The sequence below is a fragment of the Seriola lalandi genome, unplaced genomic scaffold (genome assembly GCF_002814215.2).
Source record: "Seriola lalandi dorsalis isolate HSWRI2012SDOR001 ecotype SW California unplaced genomic scaffold, Sedor1 jcf7180002054736, whole genome shotgun sequence".
Classification (NCBI taxonomy): Eukaryota; Metazoa; Chordata; class Actinopteri; order Carangiformes; family Carangidae; genus Seriola; species Seriola lalandi.
The window spans coordinates 2,399,235-2,419,780 of record NW_019525289.1 but is presented as its reverse complement, the minus strand read 5'-3'; the positions used below and the strand labels follow the sequence as shown (position 1 = coordinate 2,419,780).

General features: G+C 40.1%; 1 protein-coding gene across 1 annotated transcript in view; it reads left to right on the top strand.

Moving 5' to 3' along the window:
• The first annotated feature begins 458 nt into the window (after positions 1-458).
• Positions 459-20,546, top strand: part of tep1 (telomerase-associated protein 1) — a 29,996-nt gene continuing 9,908 nt past the window's right edge. The window contains exons 1-38 of the mRNA XM_023424424.2: positions 459-629; positions 1,528-2,051; positions 2,214-2,411; positions 2,603-2,752; positions 3,306-3,470; positions 3,557-3,694; positions 4,291-4,362; positions 4,503-4,624; positions 5,490-5,647; positions 6,009-6,118; positions 6,370-6,448; positions 7,046-7,232; positions 7,840-8,158; positions 8,271-8,423; positions 8,661-8,729; positions 9,443-9,564; positions 9,777-9,842; positions 10,238-10,381; positions 10,963-11,254; positions 11,762-11,883; positions 12,071-12,184; positions 12,453-12,570; positions 12,801-12,989; positions 13,696-13,883; positions 14,004-14,145; positions 15,162-15,341; positions 15,430-15,522; positions 16,261-16,396; positions 16,664-16,823; positions 17,256-17,389; positions 17,478-17,566; positions 17,917-18,031; positions 18,214-18,240; positions 18,327-18,525; positions 18,772-18,892; positions 19,541-19,665; positions 19,802-19,901; positions 20,342-20,497. Of these exons, the coding sequence (XP_023280192.1) occupies positions 1,530-2,051; positions 2,214-2,411; positions 2,603-2,752; positions 3,306-3,470; positions 3,557-3,694; positions 4,291-4,362; positions 4,503-4,624; positions 5,490-5,647; positions 6,009-6,118; positions 6,370-6,448; positions 7,046-7,232; positions 7,840-8,158; positions 8,271-8,423; positions 8,661-8,729; positions 9,443-9,564; positions 9,777-9,842; positions 10,238-10,381; positions 10,963-11,254; positions 11,762-11,883; positions 12,071-12,184; positions 12,453-12,570; positions 12,801-12,989; positions 13,696-13,883; positions 14,004-14,145; positions 15,162-15,341; positions 15,430-15,522; positions 16,261-16,396; positions 16,664-16,823; positions 17,256-17,389; positions 17,478-17,566; positions 17,917-18,031; positions 18,214-18,240; positions 18,327-18,525; positions 18,772-18,892; positions 19,541-19,665; positions 19,802-19,901; positions 20,342-20,497 (5,574 nt within the window). The 5' untranslated portion in view covers positions 459-629; positions 1,528-1,529. The remainder of the gene's footprint in view (positions 630-1,527; positions 2,052-2,213; positions 2,412-2,602; positions 2,753-3,305; positions 3,471-3,556; positions 3,695-4,290; positions 4,363-4,502; positions 4,625-5,489; positions 5,648-6,008; positions 6,119-6,369; positions 6,449-7,045; positions 7,233-7,839; positions 8,159-8,270; positions 8,424-8,660; positions 8,730-9,442; positions 9,565-9,776; positions 9,843-10,237; positions 10,382-10,962; positions 11,255-11,761; positions 11,884-12,070; positions 12,185-12,452; positions 12,571-12,800; positions 12,990-13,695; positions 13,884-14,003; positions 14,146-15,161; positions 15,342-15,429; positions 15,523-16,260; positions 16,397-16,663; positions 16,824-17,255; positions 17,390-17,477; positions 17,567-17,916; positions 18,032-18,213; positions 18,241-18,326; positions 18,526-18,771; positions 18,893-19,540; positions 19,666-19,801; positions 19,902-20,341; positions 20,498-20,546) is intronic.

Below are 20,546 nucleotides of genomic sequence, written 5' to 3'. Positions count from 1 at the left end.
ACTGCACTGCTGCCATGTGACTGACCGATTGGATAATTGCATAACTGTATGAATAACCAGGCGAACAGGTGTTTCTGAACTGTCCAGAAATGAAAATAGTTAGAATTACACTGCTCACTCCTGATTGAATAACGTTGACTAAAAACTACAGTATCCAGCTGCATAGTAAATATTTAGTCTTTTTTTAAAAAAACGGAAGTATATTTTTGACCCTTTATCAGAAGTTATATCTTTGGCACGGACCATGAACTTGGTGCTGAGCGGAGTGCCACTCACAGAGTGGACAAATAGATTGTTCATTTTGATATATGATGTACTGGCAGTAAGTGAAATAAAGAATAATGTCAGCCTTATCCTTTATTGTTCGATTATATTGAGGGTTGGTGCCTATATGTGTGCAATTACGGTAAAAAAGTACACAAAATACTGACCAATAGGAGCTCTGCAGTGGACGGGCCGAGGCGCTACTGCTGCTGCTGCATGAGGAAATGCACTGAGAGTGCGAGGGCGCAGTTAGCTTCAGAAAGAGATGCCAACCGTGTATTAAACGACGACATTGTACATGTTAGACAGACACATTTGTTTAGATTCAGCGCTCTGCCTGCGGAGTTAACTTTGTGGGTTTTACGGTGAGTTTTCTGCGTCTAATCTACGTGGCTCATAGCTAACCACCACCACACCCACGGAAAGCCTTGAGTCAAAGGGCAGGAGGTTACTGGGAAACACCGTGACTAATTTTAAATGTTGACTAAGTCATGTATGGCAGTTAGCCCCGTCTGTCTCGACACTATGGATGTGACTTTCTGTCTGATAGTTAAATGTCTGACTTTACTCCACACTGTCTGGTTGTTTACATTTGTGCACAAGAAAACTCAGTTCTGGGCCAACTTAAAAAATAAGGCTACAACTCACAATTATTATCATCATCTTCCAGTTACTTGGGGAATTAGTCGATTAAGCATGTTGCCTTCAAAATGTTACACAATATTACGAAAAAAAGAGCCACGTTAGGTGTTTTTGCTTGAAAAAGTGCACTCATGATTAATTGATTGTCAAAAACGACTAATTATTACATTTCTAGTAGTTATTTAAACATTTTCTGTCAGTGAAAGAGTTTTAATTTGGTCTAGAGATGAGTTTTTGTTGCGCAGCAGGCCCTTTGTTCTTATTTGAATCTTTGCATTTGATCAGCACTTAAACTGATTTATACAGCTTAATGGAGAATTTCTCATTTTTAGAGTATTATTTACAAATGTTGGCATATTCTCTATTCATTATTGTTCTCCTGGTGTTTAGTGAAACTCTGTGAAGTCTTTTGGGCTGTGTGCTATTTCCAGACTTTGAACACTTTTTATGGATGCTTTCAACAGGGCAACACACCCTGAACTACAGTAGTACAATGCTTGGTGAAACAGTTGAAGGAATGCTGCTGAACTCCTTATCTCAAAACTTCATGCTGTTTTGCATTGTGAAGGTTTGTGATTGAGAGGAGACCTTTTACCTTCCAATTGATGTGTTTCTCCACAGAGATGAGGGCCCTGACTTTGCAGCAGGCAACTATGGCTCAAGGAGAGCAGCAGCAGGCCACATGTGGGAGAAGTTTGTCTTCCAACTATGCTCCTCCGAGTCTGGAGAATAAGTTCTTAACTCAGACCTCCATGGTGATGCCCCAGCGCTCTTCTCCGCTCATAGACTTTGCAGCACAACCTTCTTCCTGCTCCTCTCTCCAACCCTCCAGCCTGTCTTCCACATCATCCTTCCTTCTCTCAACCTGTTCCTTCGCGCCTTCCCTCACCTCTCCCCTCCTCAGCACCCAGAACAAGCTCCTAACTAGTGATTCACCTCGCCTCTCATTTTCCTTAACTTCCTCTGTCCCTGATGACTCTCTGTTTTCCACATCCATGGCCAGCACTGCTCTGCTCAATCGCTTTGCCCATCCTCCTTCCTTCCTGCATAATGGTCAGGGCGGAGAACAGCAGACGGATGTTGCAGGAGACGAAGGCAGAGAGGAAATATGTGTGATGGAGTCCTGTGCTGAAGAAACAAGTGTGGTACATGAAATCTTCATTTGTTTTTTTTTTAGTTTTTTAAAAAAAATATTTTGTTGTCTTAACTTAGCTGCAAATACATTCTTTAAAATATCGGACAAACATCATTTTTTAAGCATCCCATTTGCCAGTATTACTGTTTTAATGTGACTTCTGCATCAGCAGCACTCTGAGGGAGATGATGCTCTGTCTGATGAAGGGGAGGAGATGGAGCTTAATGCTGGCTCAACCATGGAATTACCTGTTCTGGAAACAGAGCTGGTCAACCAGGAACTGGAACAGACTGTGGTCATTGGACAGGAGGAATTTGCAGAGTTTCATGGAGGAAATGAAACAATTGAGGAGGAACTGAAGGATAAAAAGGTACAAAAAACTATTTTACACAATGTATGTACAGTATGTCAAAGAAATATTCTCTTTTTTTGCAAGTTTAGCATTACTCTTTACCACTGCTGCCAAATTATATTCCTGTGTTTATGTGTTGATGGAAGTGACTATGACTCCCCCTCTCAGTTGTGAACACACACGTTTCTGTCTTTCTGTCCGCCCCCCAGTATCTCCTGCTGAATGTGGTGTGCTGCTCTCTGGTCAATAAGAGCACAGCTCCAGGCCAGAAGGAGTGGGACTCAGAGAACAGTGTTTGGACCAGGATCATAAACCTGGCAAAGGACATTTCTGTCCATGACCCACAGTTTCTTCTCAAGGTGTGTGCAGCTTACGTGTCTGTGTGGTGGGTGGGTGGGTGGACTGTAGCTCCTGAATTCTAATTTTAACAAAAAACAACCAAGAAAAGTCTTCAAGACACACACACACACACACACACACACACACACACATACATACATATATATATATATATATATATATATATATATTTTTTTTTTTCCCCCAGTTATTCCACATTTACTCTCAATTTTCCATTGAATAAATTTCATGAATAATAAATTATTGTTGCTCTTTTCCTGGAGGATCAACTTACTTCAATTTCTTTTTGTACTAGAGTTTTGTTTTTGTTTGTTTTTTGCTTGCTGCAAGTGAAACCTTTGTCACTATCTCCTTGTATGTTTTTCAACACTGCTAATTACTACATTAGCATCATTTTCATTTTTCAATCAAGTATTCAGACAAAAACAGTTTAAGTTGGTGCATGAAAATAAGTAAAAAAGGCGAACACGAAGCGCAAAAGTGATGGATGAAGGGGTTCGAATCATTTACTCCATTCATGTACAGTGTGTCTGATCTTCCTCTCCCATCCAGTTGGCAGTTTACACTCGACAGGAGTTGAACATCCGCATCACAGCAAACTTCTTACTGGCTGTGGCTGCCAATCAGCCCTGCACCAAGCCTCATGTCCGCAGATACTTCTGTGCTGCTGTACAGCTGCCCTCCGACTGGCTGGAAGTAGTCAGAATCTACAGCACAGTAAGTCTCTGTGAGCGTCTACCGCACGTTGGAGTTCTCCATGTTTCTCAGTTCCTTATAAACACTGTGACTATGTCTGTTTCCAGTGCTTCAGCCACTCCCTGCCCATGTGCCTGAAGAAGGCAATGGCTGACAAGTTCAAGCAGTTCAGCGAGTATCAACTGGCCAAATACAACACACGCAAACAACGCTGTAAACACAACCGCAACAGGAGCAAAGGCAAGGTACAGAAGTGTTCAGTGTTAACTCTGACACCATGCTTTGTTCACCAAATGTTTTTGCCTTAATCATGGTGGTGTCTGAGGCTCTTTCCTTATATATACATTGCTCTGTCAAGTGATCGATATGTCACCATAGATACCATATATACTAAACATTACAATCAAAAATACTATTCACAAAATGCTTTTTCCATTAGTCAGTATAAAAGTTGCAAATTCTAAATATTACAATCCAAGTAAAATAACAATTAAAACAATAAAATAAAAAGCAGGACACAAAGTATAAATAAAATAACACATAATTGAAACATAAATGGGATTGCACCCACACCCCACCCCCACCCCCTGACTGTCTGAATGTTTCTTACTTTTATTGATTTCACTGTGGTTTAAGAAAAAGAAACTGAAAACATTGAAACCCACACACACTATTATTCGCCTCCAATGAAAGTGGATTGAAACTTTTTGTGTGTGGTTTCTATTTTAGTACAACAGAGTAATTTCTGTAAATGAACTTTCAGTGAATATGCGCCTCAAACATCCTCTCCCCATCACTCTATGGTTTGTTCCACTGTTTGTACATTATCTTTGATTTCCAGAAACCAAGTGGTCAGCAGCTGAAACAGTGGGCGCAAACGCTCAGATCAGATGCGTCTATTCTGACGAAGTTTGTAAGTCAATATACTTTCCTATTGTGTTGTGAGATCAGGTGTCTGACTGTTTTTAAGTTGTGAGCTACTTGTGTAGGTGGTGATGTGTTTGAACTCATTGGAAACAGCTGGTTTGTGAAGGTTTTGTGGTGTGTTTGCAGCTGCAGCTCGAGGGCAACAAAGTGGTGGATAAAAAACAGAGCGAGTTCAGTATGAAGAAGATGATCAAGAGGCTTCACATTAAAGAACCGGCCGAACACGTCATGGCCATTCTGGGACGAAAGTAAGATGCACAAACACACACACGCAGGCAGAAATTCACACACGTATCCTCGCACTGATGTCCTCCATGGACGGCTGCCACATGGTTTTAGTATCACTTAATCAGATGATTGAATTTAGTTGATGTTGAGACTTTTCACACACTTTACTTGAACCCTTCCATTTATGATTTATAAGCAGATAATACCTATAATACATTGTTTATAATGTGTTATAATGTAGCTATAAGCAGATATGAGGACATTTTAAGTGTTAATTAAAGTGCAGTATCTTAAACATTTATAATTCCTCTCCTATTAAGACATGTTTTCTATCATTACAACTGTCTTATATTGTCATCATTATCTTTGCATAGACCATCGTCCATGGTGGATGTATCACAGAGCGAGTGAAGATTTTTTCTTTACATGTGCTTACAACTACATCATGGTGTGTTATAAACCATTTTGTTCAATATTGATATACTAATACTAAATGCTAAAGGAAGGGTTTAAACAAAGTGTTACTGGAAATTCAAATTTGTATCACGTAGGAAATGGAACTAGCATGTTATCCTGGGTTTACATCACACAAATGCAAATTTTAGGGAAATGAAAACGTGTACAATAGAACTATGAAGTCTTTATTACAGACCCTCTTAGGGGAAACTGAGCATTTACTTACAGGATTTTATTCATTTATTCTTTAAATAGTAGGAATGTAGAAAAGCAGAAGAGCAGAGGGATGAAGATGCAGGAGAAAAGGGTTTTGCTTGGAGCAGTGGTTATTTACCTGTCATCCTAGAGGCGAGTAACTTTACCCCTGGGCTATCTCTGGGTTCGTCCTACTTCTATTTTTAAAATGCAATGTGGTCGTGTTTGTTCCAGGTATCCTGCTGACCTGAAGGCGTTCACCCACAGCGGGATGCAGGGTGTGTGGGACAGGGAGCGAGCCGGGCAGCGAATGAAGCTCAAGCAGCCACAGACGTGGGAACGGCTGCTCAGTCTGCAGGGCAACAAGGCCGCCAGCTGGGAGAAACTCATAGGTCTGAAAAAGAAACAAACAGCTCCAGCTGGCCGGTTTAACTGTCGTGTTTCCGCCATCAAGTGCATGACGATGGCAAAATCAGTCATCACAAATGAGACGCGTATCATCTTCCAGCTGATGTTGTTGTGAAGTGCTGTTCCACTTTGCTGACCTAAAGCCAATGAATACATATTTTCCAACACAGATGAATATGAATTTTAAACTGGTTATGCACATCCAGTACAACACTACATGAGACACAAGTCCATAGATGCGTGCATACGTTCGAAAACACACATGCGCGTAACACACCTACAACTGTTCAAGCACAAACCTGCCTGTGATCACACACGTTGATGGATAATGTCTCTCCTGTGCAGACAACAAGTCTCTTCCCTTCATGGCCATGCTGAGGAACCTGAGGAACATGATCACTCAGGGCATCAGTGAGAATCATCACAAGATGATCCTCAGCAGACTGACCAACAAGGTGACACACTCTATAGTGAAGGATTAAAAATCACAACACACACACACACACACACACACTCAGAAAAAGATTAGTTAGAAGCTGTTGTCCAAATTAATTACCTGCTACTTTTTGTGACAAAAAAAAAAAAAAATCAAAGGAATAGTCATAGTTGTGTGTTTGTCAGTTGGTTGTTATCTCTGTTTTGGTATTAAACTGTAACAGAAGCTTAATGACGTTGCCGTAACCGCGTGTTTTCGATGTACTTACAGAAAGCAGTGACTCAGAGCCGACAGTTTCCCTTCAGATTCCTCGCTGCCTACAAGGTCATCATGGAGCTTCAGAGTTTGGGTGAGATACATCAACATCAAGTGGCACTAAAACTCTTGTCATATACTCAATGTCATAGTAATAATAAAACGGTGGATGAAGTTTTCAGATCCTTTACTTAAGTAAAAGTCCTGCATTGAAAAAGTGTGTATATGTTTGTGCGTATGTGTATGTGTGTATATATATAAATGCAGTGGACTAAAAGTACGAAGGGGCAACAGCCTCCAGGTGAAGCCAGTACAAACACTTACCTTTAGACGTGGTCAGATGAAAACATATGAAAACTACTTTGTTTCAGGAATACACTGGCCTTAAGTCATCACATGTCTTTTAAATGAATGGGAAAAAAACAAGTGAACAGAACATAAATTTGTAATAATTAATGCTGTATGAAGAAAGTAGAGCTGCTTAGTGGTATCACACACTTTTGTTTTTTGTAGGTATGATTCTTAATATCATTAGTGTAAGATATGATTGGTTAATTTGAAATATTATACCAGTTGTTAGTCAAAATATGTCAGCGAACTAACACATAAGTCTGACCCTGTTTATATTTGTACATGCACTGTACAACAAAGAGCACGTACGTAACCTCCTCTTTACCTCTTCGTCCTTTAGCCTCCATACCGGCGATTCCCTCTGTAACAGAAATCCTGAAGGGCATCCTGAAGAAGATTCCCAAGAGCCGGCGCTTCAAGAGTTTGGACTGGGAGACGACCAAAAGGAACAGGATAAGGGTGACGCGTGGAGTCCCGTTTATCAATCGACTATACCAATTAAGGAAGACCCAGCTCATCAAGGCCAAGTATGACAATAGTATTTTTGAGTAGTGGATATTTGTTTTTTCCCTTCCTTTTTTTCTTAATTTTTACCTGACTTATAGTTATTAGGTGACTTTTTAATGTCTGTTTTTTAATATCACAATTCAACACCTGTTTCACAGTCATACGTGTCAAAGAAAACGAAAATGAAAATGAGGCCTATATTATTTATTAAGTGCATGAATTAACTGACATGTATATGACATTTTGAACTATAATTCCTAGTAATATAATTAATCAGTTTAGTGTTGATATTAATATAACAGTTAGAAACAGAGAATGGAACGACTTGCTGCTTTAATTTGCTTGAGCAGTGATGGCCGCCATGACTGAAGAGAAAAGAGCAACACTTCTAGAAACTGAAACTTGAGTAGTAAAAGATGTCACTGAACTGCAGATAATATCAGACAGGTGAACAACAAACTGCTTCACACCAAAGATGCTGCAGAGAAAAACCTTTGAAGAATGGTCCTCAGATGAAATATATATTTGGTCGGATCATTTAAAGACACAAACGACATCTGCATGAATCATAAGAAAGGTTACTCAGTCATATAATGTAACTGTTACTGTGTCTGTGTGTGTGCGCAGTCAGAGGCTGTACTCTGTTGCTCTGTTGGACCGTTACCGTAAAGCTCTGGAGACGGCGGTTCAGATCTCCTGCCGTTACAATGTGCCCCCGCTGCCCGGACGGACCGTTATACTCCTCAACAGTAACATGCGTGATGATAACAGCTGGAGCAAGAAGCAGGACTTCTGTCTCCCACCTGACCCCCAGCAAAAAAAGGAGGAGGAGGAGGAGGAGGAAGAAGAAGAAGAGGAAAAGGAGGAAAAGGAAGAAAAGGAAGAGGAGGTCAGGAGGACAAAGAAGAAGAAAAAGGAGGAGGATGACAACAAGCTCACACCTTCTGTAAGTGCCTGTTTTATTTCTGATGAGCAATAACACAAAGGAGGACTGCCATGTGAAATGTTTGACTCTGTTCAAATAAACAAACCTCTTTCTCCATTTTATATCGTCTCAGATAATGGAGGTGGGGGTTCTGCTTTCTCTGATGATCAGCAGCAGTGCCGAGGACAGCCATTTTTACTTAACCGGCTGGAGAAGCTTTGGAGAAGTCAAGCTGAAGTCTGACGTCCTTTTGGAAAATGTCAGAAGTGTCAAGGAGCGAATAAAGGTCAGGAATGTTTTTTCTGCAGTATTCGTCTTCATACCAACATTAATGTTAGCTTTCATGTAGAGTGACGAAACATAAATAAACCACTTTAACATCTAAGGAAGGAACATAGAAAAGTCACTACCAAGACTGATTTATATTTTTACATTGGTAGAATAACGGGTGAGCTGTATGTTTCGAAGGAAGTTTTTGTTAATTGAATTTTGCCTTTTATTAATGAATCTTTCTCTTTCACAGGAAGATGAAAATATGTCAAATGACAGTGATGACAGTTACCTCCACAAACTATTTTCCAAGTCAAACAAGGTTAGTTTAATTCTACTAATGTTGTTTAATTTGATATGTTTGGCATAATTTCCACTGGGGGTGGATGGGATATGTCTTTAAAAACTTTAAGTCTACAGTTTTAGGTTGATTTTCCAACAAAAGTCTCTCTGAACTTGATCTTTTTATGGTTTTAGTTGTTGGGGTCTATGCAGCAAGAAAGGAGTACCAAGGTTGGAAAAACCCATCATACTCCCAACTGCGTTTTTGGGTTTAAAAAATCTCTATTTTTAAATAGACATTTTCCAAATAGATAAATTAAATATCAGATAAAGATGAGGAAGTAGAACACATTGGCCTTTGCTGTAAAGATGGAGCTACAATGTTATCTATCAGAAAGTATCTGGTATCTCTAAAGGAAACTACAAATGAACGCACATAGTGCATTTACATCAGTTCTCATTTTTTAATGATAAAACCGTTAATAATCATAATTTGTCATTTCTGACACCATGTTCTGCTGCCTACATGTACACTGTAAGCGTATCTGGAGGCTCAGCACAAGCACCCAACAGACAGCTGCATGTTGCCTCCCAGACTTTTATTATGTGTTCCCTGTGCAACGCAGTACAACATGGTGAAGGTTCCTACCTGTGTTTTTTTAACCTAGGAACCTGAAACTGTGCATGTTTGTTAACAAGGATTTAGAACTGCTGCTTTGTGATCGTAGAAGCTCATATACTTTTGTATCTCAGTTCGACAACATCATCGTGCTCACTGACACATGGGTCGATCAAACAGTCGAGTTCATCATCGAGAGATACAGGAAGGAAATAAACAACAAAGTCCTCATGGTGCAAGTCTTCTTGTCAGACCAGTAAGGCATTTTTTTTCTGACTGTCCTCTGTTTTCCAACAAGATTTTTTTTTTTTTTTTTTTTTTTTAATTTTTTTTAGCATAGACAAGTTCTTCTTAATGTAAAAAAGTACAGTAAAGTCGACATAGTTAGCATTTAGCTTTTGTCTGATTTCTGTTTCCTTTCCTGTTTCTCATCTTGAATGCATCTACTGTTGTGTTGACTTGTTACAGCGACTCACAATACCCCTCGGACAGGAACCTTGTGAAGCTGATGGGCTTCAGTGAGCAAATGTTGAGGTAAAATGTCGGGTTGCTCATTTTTATCCAAAAGCTTATTTAGATAATTTGTATAAATGTAAGAAATGTTAAATGCAATGGCTATAGTATGGATTTCTTCAATTTGTATACACGTATTTGCTATGAAAGTTAGATGGGAAGATCAATACCACTCTCATGACTCTTGGTGAGCTTCAGAGTTGCTGGGAGGTGGATTTTGTGACCTTTGAACACAGCCAGACTAGCTGTTTTCCTCCCGTTTCTAGTCTTTATGCAAAGCTAAGCTAATTGGCCGTTTGCTCCAGTTTCATTTTAATCCCACGGACACGAAAATGTTGTTGATCTTCTCATCTAACACAAGCGAATAATCGTATTTTTCCAAAAATGTTTCACCATTTCTTTAATTTTGTGATCAGGTTCGTGGCGGAACGAGGATCTTCCAGGCTGCTGGACCACGTGGATCATTTGGACAAACTGTACAACGTCCCACCACCAGAGGGAGCTAAAGGTCCTCAGGCCTCAAACAATGTCGTCCCAATACCAGCTAGCCCCAAGTTAAGGTAATGTAATAAAGCCCCTGAAAACATGCTTTGTCTTCAAATCCTCAGTATTCTTTGTAACATTGAATATTCATGAGAAAAACAATCAAATTAAAAAAAAAAAAAAAAGAAACAGCCAAGGCCAAAGGAAAATGATAAAAAATTCCATGTTTGATGCAAAATGGATCTGTGCTTTTTGTGTTATATGTGTGAAAAACATAACTTCCCTGGAGGAAGAAAAAAACATCTGTAGGTATTATTTATTTAAGATTTTAACACTTGAGAATTCAGCTAATCTGCTTCTTTATGACTGTGTGGGTTTGTATTCACCATTTGTCAAAATGTTGTTCAGAATTAAAAGGAAAAAAAGCTGAAATCTGACAAGTAGAATAACTAAAACGTCACTCACAGTAAAAGGTTTTTTTAGGGCCTTGAACAGCTAAAAGGTGACAGAAGAGCATAAACCCTGGGAGGCAAACCTCTAATTTGATATATGTATAATATGATGAACTTTTTTTATTGTGTTGAAGACCTTCTGTATGAGACATATGTTCCTTCCTTTTCCTCACAACCTTAACACCACCTGTTTCCTCTGTCCTCAGGTGGCGAGGCATGCGAGTGTTTATCTCCTCCACCTTCAGGGACATGCACGCCGAGCGCGACATCTTGGTGCGGAGCGTCTTCCCGGAGCTCCGGCGTCGCGCTGCGCAACACTGCCTCTACCTGCAGGAGGTGGAGCTGCGTTGGGGTGTGACGGAGGAGGAGTCGGGTCGAGCCACCGAGCTGTGCCTGTCAGAGGTGTGTCGCAGCCAGATGATGGTAGGAATCCTGGGGGAGAGATACGGCCTGGTGCCGTCCAAACCTGTCCTCCCTGACCTGCCGCAGTACAGCTGGGTAAGACTTGACATTATGACATTAAATTATACAAGAATTAATAAGTAGTGCTGCGTAAACAATGTCTGCATGCCACTTGTGCGCCTCTTTTTAAATTAATTTTTAATTAATATTAGTTCACTTGAATTCTCCAAAAAAGGATATAAAGAGAAAATAATTCAAACACAATTCTGCATTCCTCTCATATTGCTTATGGATTCATTCTAACATCTTGATAATGGAAAAACAGCCTTTCTCAAATTAGATTCTTCAGATCCTTAGATTAAATGAAATCAGGGATCTGTGGGTCTTAAGAAAGACGGATTTAGGTCTCGTCAAACAGGCCTTAGAGGGTAATAAAAAGTCTGACATTTCATTCACAAAGGTTTTAAATATGTATATCCTCCAGCCTAGATTTTGTGATACAGTGCACCAAAAAAATCAAACAGCCATTAATCATTTAAAGCGCAAGAGAACAGAGAGTGATTTTGAGATATTGAAAGAATCATGATGTTCTTCTGTGTGCAGCTGGCGTCGGCCCCAGGAGGTCTGTCCATCACAGAGATGGAGATCCGTCAGTTTCAGGCTCTTTTTCCCGACACAGCACACCAGCGGATGTTCTGCTACTTCAGAGATCCAAATATCACCAAGTACGCTCTTTGCAGCTAAGTTTAAAAGAATTAGTCTTTTTATTGTAAGCCAATGCCTTGTATTTCATTTGAAAAATACTCACATACACAAATGTTTTAATATTGAATTTTCAATTGTCAAGTAGTTTGCTTGAAATCCATGTGAATATCTAATGTTTTAATTTCATTTCTCTGTGTTGTTTCTCAGGTCAGTTCCGGTGGCTTGGAAATCAGACTTTGCTCCCGAATCGAAGGAGGCCGAGTCTAAAATGGACACCTTGAAAAGTAGGATCCGGGCCAGTGATGTCAAGGTCACTGAAAAGTGAGTCCTGTCAGTCGTAATAACAGTGACGCTGTGCTTGTTTTTCACTATTTTCCGATTACAGATAATCTTCAAACCAAAGACTATTTTTAGGCCTGTTTAATTGTTGCTGTATTGATTGCAGTGTGGGCTTGTGAAGTGATATGTTTGGAAAGTTTGACACACCTATATGAAGGAATAAATGAAAAAAATATTCAAATACTCTGCCACAGTAAAATATCACTTCAGGTGCCTTAGCTGAGCCTGTAAGTCTGTGTTTCTGTCCTAGTTACCCATGTGAGTGGGGAGGTGTTGTGGAAGGGAAACCGTACCTGAAAAACCTGGAGGACTTTGGGAAGGCTGTGCTGGAAGACCTTTGGATCGCAGTTGTGAAGCAGTTTGTGGAAGTTAGTTACTCTGACAAATTTCAGTCCAAAACCTTCATTAAAAACCAAACTTATCTTTATGAAACCAGTGAAATGAAATTATATTTTCTGTCTAGCCCTCAGTGTTTGAGGTAATACTGGGCCTTAAATGATTTATTATTAGTGTTCAAACTGAAGGGGTACATCCTGTGCAAACATAGCTAACATAACAGTAGATTACAATCACCTCATTATTATTCTGTATCTGACAGGAGGGTGAGGAGGCCGAGGCTGCGTCAGACGTGACTGAGCAGGAGGTGCACCAGGGGGCGCTGCAGAGGCAGTTCTTCGGGAGGGCGAAGCTGCTGTCTGGAGCTGTGGAGATGGTGGAGCAGGTCCAGACCAAAGGAGGGATGATGGTGGTGGAGGGAGGACCTGGAGAGGGCAAAACTGTCTTCATGGTAATTTTGGAAAGTTTTGGCTCTAATTCTGCTTAAGTGCTTGATTTTTTTTTTTTTTTTTTGTGTGAATTATTTGTGTTTGACTGCAATGAAATGTTTTAGTTACTTTGAACAACAAATCAAAGTCGGTCTTCAATCTTTCAACCTCATTTCAACATAAACTAACCGTCAAAAGTTTTAAAACACCCCACTATTTCGAGTTGTCATTGAACTTTATACAGTTCAAGTCCAGTGAATAACCTTAAATTATGGAAAGGTAAGCAGAAACTGCCCCAAAAAAAAAAATCATATAAACTGGCCTTTTCCTACAGCAAGATAATGACCTGAAACACACTCCGAGGTTATGCCAGAACTAAATTAGAAGAAATGAACTAGATGGTGTCTTCACATGCATCAGTGTTGATTTCCATTGTTGAAATGAAGTCATGAGTGGTAAACATTTAGATTCAATTTAGTTCAACAAAAAGATTCTCCATCTGTTTATCTGTTCACTGCTTTAGTTTCAGAAACACTGAGACATGAAACTACGTGAATTTCAATAAAAACTGGATAAACTGAGGTATTCTAAAACTTTTGACCAGCAGTACAGACTTTTGAAAGAATTACATTAAACAAAAATCTTACTTGAGGAAAAATGTGAGCGAGCTATCCACATAATTTCTGTAGACGGGAACAATGCTACCCATGTTTATCTCCCTCCACACAGGCTGCTCTAGCAGACGCCCTCAGGACTGGAGTCAAGTCCAGGAGAAACCTGGTCTGCGATGTCATCTTCTACTCTACAGCTGCCAGCCAATCAGCACGCTCTGTGGAGAACCTTGTTCGCTGCCTGGTTCAGTGGTTCAGGAAAATGAAAGATACTGAGAAGGAATCACCTCTTCCCCACTCTTACAAGTGATTACCTTTTGGATCGTCCTGCAAATAGTTAAGATGTACAGGCTCATCATGTTGTCTATGCGTTATCAATGTTTTTCACCTGTTTTGATTGTACATGTTTTTATTTTTTTATCTCAGAGATTTGCTGTCAGAATTTCACTCCACGCTGAGTGACATGAAGCAGAACAAACCTCTGGTGCTGATAGTTGATGGCGTGGATGTTGTTCAAGATGGCGGAGGTCAAGTCAACTCTGACTGGATACCACAGCAGCTTCCGCAGGTCAGTCAAATCAATACGTTTTATTTTGTCATAAGCCAACCCGTGCATAACACACTTCCCAACAACAACATGAAAGATAAGCACAAGAAGTACAATAGAGACGATACAAGACAAACCATAAACAGCATACAGAGCGAACTAAGTGTAATACATTGATAAAAACTCTAAAAGTGAAAATAACACATTTCCATCACGGGCCTGGCCTGGTCTGAATCAGTGCAACAACAAAGACTGCTGTGATGTTACACTACTGTCCTGAAGTTGTAACTTGAAGATAAAATACTAAATACATTCAACCACATCTCCTCTTTCCATGTCTTTTAGATTTTTTTTAGTTTTTACACAGATTTTTAAAAACTAACTAAGTTTCCCAGGATCTTATGTCACCTGGTTATCTGTTGCAGACTTCAGCTTCCTGACATTGAGAAATTTAGATCCAGAGGTTCCATATCTTTTTGACTCTGCCTAGTATTGTGCCTGTGTTGGTCTTTTGTGTATTTGAACAACCTTAAGCAGTCTGTCGCAGCTGTAAATACTGAACCATGCTTGTTATGTTTAATCATTTCAGTGGTTTAAAATGTCCTGTACTTAAATGTGTTGTTTAATCATAATAAAAGACGCAAAAAAACATCTTATTTTGTACAATCTGGTAATAGAAATTTACATGCATGGTCAATTCTTGATCAAATACAAACACACAGCTATTCTGGTAAGGTGCTGGCTTGCAGACATTACAATAAAGAATGGGAAAGCTACACACTCATAACTCATTAATGTTCATTTATTTCATGTCATTAAGATCAGGTTTAGGCAAACCCCCTTCTTCAAACTGCAAAAATGTTGATCTTCATAATTTGAAATACTGGAGTCTGGCTTTCTCAGTCACATGGGTCGTATCTGACGTGTCCACGTTCCCAGACAAACAAAGTCTAACGTTTTCATGTCAGCAATGTCCCAAGCAGCTCATCTACATTTGTCTGTTACAGTGAAACACATATTTCGCTCTCTCTTATCAGGGTGTGTGTTTGGTCGTAAGCATCACATCTAAAGCGACTCTGTTACAAACCCTGGCCAAGAAGAGAAGCACTGTCCTGTTTACCCTGGGACAGCTCACCGTGCCGGACCGGAAGGAGATAGTTCAGAAGGGACTGGACACCTTTGGGAAGAAGCTCAGTGACTCTGCATTCAACAACCAGGTTTTGCCTTATATCCCCTTATATACTCTTTCATGTTCTCTCAATTTGTCTTTTTTTAGTTTTCCCTAAAACTGCTGTGTTTGTCCAGCTCCAGATGCTGATAATGAAGAAAGGAGCAGCGAGTCCTCTCTACCTGCACCTGGCCTGTGAAGACCTGAGGAACTTTGCCTCCTTTGATCAGGTCTGATCTCACTTTATTCACATGAGGCATTTCTTGACCCCTTACTCTAACCTCAACCACCACAAGTGAATGTCTAATCACAACTCTTATCCTAACATAAACCTTAACCGAATACTAACCTTTAACCCAAAACCAAGTCTTAACCCCCAGGGTGTGAGGACCAAAGTGTCCTGAAAACAAGGTGTTTCCAACTAAAATTTGTCCATATAACCATAGAAAGACATACACACACACACACACACACACACACACACACACGAGAAAATGTAAAGAAATAAAAAGCATAAGAAAAGGGAAAAAAAAGAAAACAAAATAAAAGACAAAGTCTTTAAGCAATAGATAAGTGAGTCATGAGGTGGTAGCACCAAATGAAGGCAATAAAAATAAAAACAAATATATGTTAGAGCAGAAACAATTCATTGATTAATAGATTAATAGATTAAAAAAGTATCTGCAGTAAAATGGAATCAAATAATCAAATAAATTATTCATATAAAGCTGCCAAATGTTCTCGGCTTTCAGCCTCCCAATTGCTAATATATGCCACTTTTATTCACCTTATGACAGTCAAGTGAATATCTTTGGGCCTTTTAATCGAGAAAATAAAAAATCTATCATAAAAAGAAGTCTTGGCTGCAGCCTCACTTTATATACATACATGTTAGTTTTGTGCACGTTGCAGCTCAGCTTGTGGATAGCAACAGTGGTTTGAGTGAGTCCTGTGTCTTTGTGTCTCAGCTGAAGGAGAGCCTGCAGAGCCTGCCCCAGTCTCTGAGCCTGTTGGTGCAGCACAGCCTGGACAGACTCTGCTCCCAGTACAGAGGCATGCTGGGACTCCGCTGGACCCTGGCAGTACTCACCGTCAGCCCTACAGGTACGATGAGTCCGAGGAGAAATTTTAACATGATTTTATTTAGCATTCATTTTAACTTTTTAACTTTCTGGAGAAACACATTTGAGGAATTGTTTAGGAGCATGTTGTGTTATGGTAGAGGAATATGATGCCAGAATATTTCTACAGATATTAATTTATTCATTTATCACTGGCTTTGGTGTGTCTGGCTAAAAGTGTGTGGCACTCACAACATTGTGATATCTCTTGTCCATTGTCTTCCCAACGCTTTTTCCTCTTGATCCACAGGCCTGAGGGAGAGAGACTTGTACTCTGTGCTGAACACGTGCAATGACCTGTCCTCACGGGATGGCCAGGTGTCATGGCAGGAAGTGCTGCAGCTGTCCAGGAAGCCCAAAGGACGCATTCCCATGGCAACTTTCACTCGTATAGCCCAGAGATTACAAAGGTATGAATTCTGTATGAGTTAAAAGCAGAATGAATCCAAGAGAGAAAATGAATGTCTGAGATTTTGTCATTGTTTAATCTTATCAAAGTATCAACAGAAAGTGTCGCTACAGCCTGTTTTTATCTAAACTCTCCCCCCGTAATATGCAGTAATGTGGGCTCCCTCCTTATTTCAGGATGTCAGGGATCACTTTTCATGCTTTGATATTTGAATAAAATAATTACCCTTCTCTGCTTTTTCTTGTTTGTTTGTGTTCTTAACGACATCTCTAAGACAAAACTAGGGTTTGATAGTGATTAGATTATAGAGGCATGCTACAGGTATAATATACATTTAGGCCAGTCTGTGTAGATACAGTATACTGAGGTCTGAGTAAAATTACAGATAACAACCCAAGTGAAGATTAAACCTGTTTGGATCCCTTTCCTGCAGTCTGATTGGTCCGTCTCATTGCCACGACACCGACGACCTGCTGGCTCTAACAAACCCGGAGGTGAGGCTGGCCTTTGAGGACTTTCTCCTCCCAGCAGAAAGCGACAGGACCAGAGCTCACCTGGCACTGGCAGGTAAAGTAACACCACATCACATCGTTTGTCTCTAACGCTCAAAGATTAACTCACTGTGGCCTGTTCTGTACTATGTCTCTTTCCACAGCTCATCTGTGGGCACTAGCTGACCCCCAGGGAACAGACACCTTCCTCCACTGTGAGGCCAACTCTGTTATGCACCTGCCCTCCAACCTGGTCAGTCACCTTCTATCACCACTCATTACATAAATACTACACATGAACAATAATGCTTTGGCATTAATTAACAAACTGTAAAAGTATAAATCTCCGGTGATACAGCAAACAGGAATCATATACTGTACGTATTCACCAATAAACTCTCATCAATGAGTATTTGAAAATGCTGTTGGTCAGTTGTACTTTAATGTTTCAGCCACTAGATCTTGATACAAGATTCAAACCATCTTTAAGCTGGTTCCTTTTCTAATTTATACGTCATAAAAAATCCTCCATGGAACTACAGTTACTGCTGATATTTACTTTAGTTGTTAACATCCTCGGTGTTTCTCTTTGGCTTTGGTCAGATTCAAAGTGGCCAACTGGAGGAGCTCCATTCCCTGCTCTCCAGCTACTATTTCCTGTATGCTAATGTTCGCCACAGCCTCCTGCACCACCTCCTGGAGACCTACAGCTTGTACGGTGAGTGTGAATGGTGATACCGCACGATAAATGTGGTATTTCCCTTTGGTAGTTTGGATGGTTTTTTGATGCTTTTCCCTCCACGTTCTCTTGTGTGCAACTACATGTTTAAATTTGTTGCATGGGCAGGTTGACCAAAAATCCTAATGATTGTATCCTGTGAAATTTTCCCTTCCCTGCAGATAAGAAGTGTATCTCTGCACCCTCGTGTAAGTGAATAAAAATACATTTTACCCCAATAATTCCTGCCAGATGTGTTTCAGTCCTCATACAAGTTTCTATGTTGTCTTCTCAGTTGGTTTCCAAGACTGCCGGAGTTTCCTGCGGCGTCACGCCGCCCTGCTCTCCTCCTGGCCGCCTCTTTTCATTCAGCAGGCCCTCAACGAGCCTCCAGAGACGTCTGCTCACACCTGGGCGCAGGGCCTGGTGGGAAAAGGAGGGGTCCGGGTGGTTGAGTGGTTAAACAACAAAGATCAGATTGTTCAAGAGACCAGGTAAGCAGGTTGGTCTGCAAGGTGGTTAAAAGAAGTGTGCTACAAGTGTTCCCTAAATCCACTGTTTGTGTCACTAAAAATTAATTCGGCAATTTCACCACCTGGAGACATCAAACTTCTTTTGGTTTTCGTTCAGATGTAACATAACTAAACTTTGTTTCGTTGTTTTGTTTGTCTTTAGTGTTTGATTAAATACTGATATACATTTATAGAAATGAGTCGGTGGTCCTGTGTGTTTCACCGCAGTGAGCTGGTGTCCACCTTCTCCTCTGAGCCGACCTGTTTGGTTGCGAGTCCGGAGGGAGAGCTGATGGCGGTCGGTACTGGGCAGGGAATGCTGCATTTCATCGACGCACAGACGGGACAGGTATGAACACACTTCAACTCCAGGATGTGGGGTTTTATGGGTCATTATTTTCCACTAGTAATGCATGTTTTTGCCTCTCCTCCGTGTGCTTTTCATCCTGTCACATATGTCACACATTCAGTGGACTTATAGACTATGATTGGGTGAATTGTATTCATGGCTGTATTTAGCAGTCCTGACCACTTGTTCACATGTTTACGCATTACTCATATTCACGATTACTTACAAGAAAATCATAATCAGCTCTGTTTATACACTGCAGTAACTCGGTTACTGTAAAATCTGTGTGTAAATGCAGAATGTTATTAATCAGGTTTCTGCCCCAACTCCTGCTCTGCTGAACTTGTGTGAAGTCTTTTTTGTGCACATGTAAAAACCAGAGTAGAGATTCAGTTTACATTAATGGCCCAGAAATCATCTGTGTCCAGGGGAAATCTAGCTGCGAAGAATGGGTTTCTCTAAAGCCCTGCCCTAATTACAGAAACCAGGTTTCATATATACATGACAGTTAAAAATTCTCATTACCAGAGAAATGAATTGTAGAGCCTTTACACACTAAACTGTTAAATTGCTGTTAAAATGTCACAGTGAGGAAAAAAAGAAACTGCAAAAATGTCTAATATCAACTTTTGTCATGGCTGGGAACAGAAGGTGAAGTCACTGGTGAGCAGCTGTGACGGCATCTCGAGCTGTGTCTTTCGGAAGGACGGACATCTTGTTACGACCTCCTTCGATGGACGAATAGAGATGTGGGACATTGTGACTGGCTGCAGGTGAGAGGAAGGACAATAAGCAACATACCTCAGACTGTACAAATCCCACAATCCTGTTGGATTCAGGTTTTTCTTCAGAAACAGAAACAGGTTAATGATGTTTGAATAAACTGACCTGTGTTTCCTCTGCTTGTAGGACTGCTCTCATTGATGGCCACACTAATATGATAACAGCAAGTGATATCAGTGCAGACCATAAGCACCTTGCCACCGTGTCTCTGGACTTCATGCTGAAAGTTAGTGTCAAACAAATCACATTCAACTTTTTTTGTTGTTGTTTTGTGCTGTTTGTTTTTTTGTTGTCATTGTTTATATTTTATTGTTTGTCCTTTCCTTTGCAAAATCACCAGTTTTCCTCTGTTTGTGAATTTTGGTCTTTTGGGAGGATTTTAAAAAGCTGTTTATTATATATATATATATATATATATATATATATATATATATATATATATATTATTAATTTGTTTATTGTAATTCTTAATTTTATTTATACCCCAGAAAGACTAGTAACCATTCTGATGAATCTAATGCACATCTAAATATTTCTAATATAATTTAATGCTATTAAATTTCACTACTGTGAAATTGTCTACTATTATTAAATTCTACCTGCAACTGAAACAGTCAAAGTTGTCCATCCTTGATTATATTGTCCGGTTGTTTTTCTGCTCTTCAGGTGTGGTCCTCTACTAAAGGTCATGAGGTAGCAGCCCTGCTCAGCTCCAGCCCTTTGAACTGTGTGACCTTTGACCCCGAGGGTCACCTGCTGGCTGCTGGTTGCTGGAATGGGAAAGTGATCGTGTGGAACTGGCTCCAGAATAAAACTCAAACGGTGAGTTAGAGTGAGGAGACACTAAAGAAATGCTGCATGTTACTTGAAC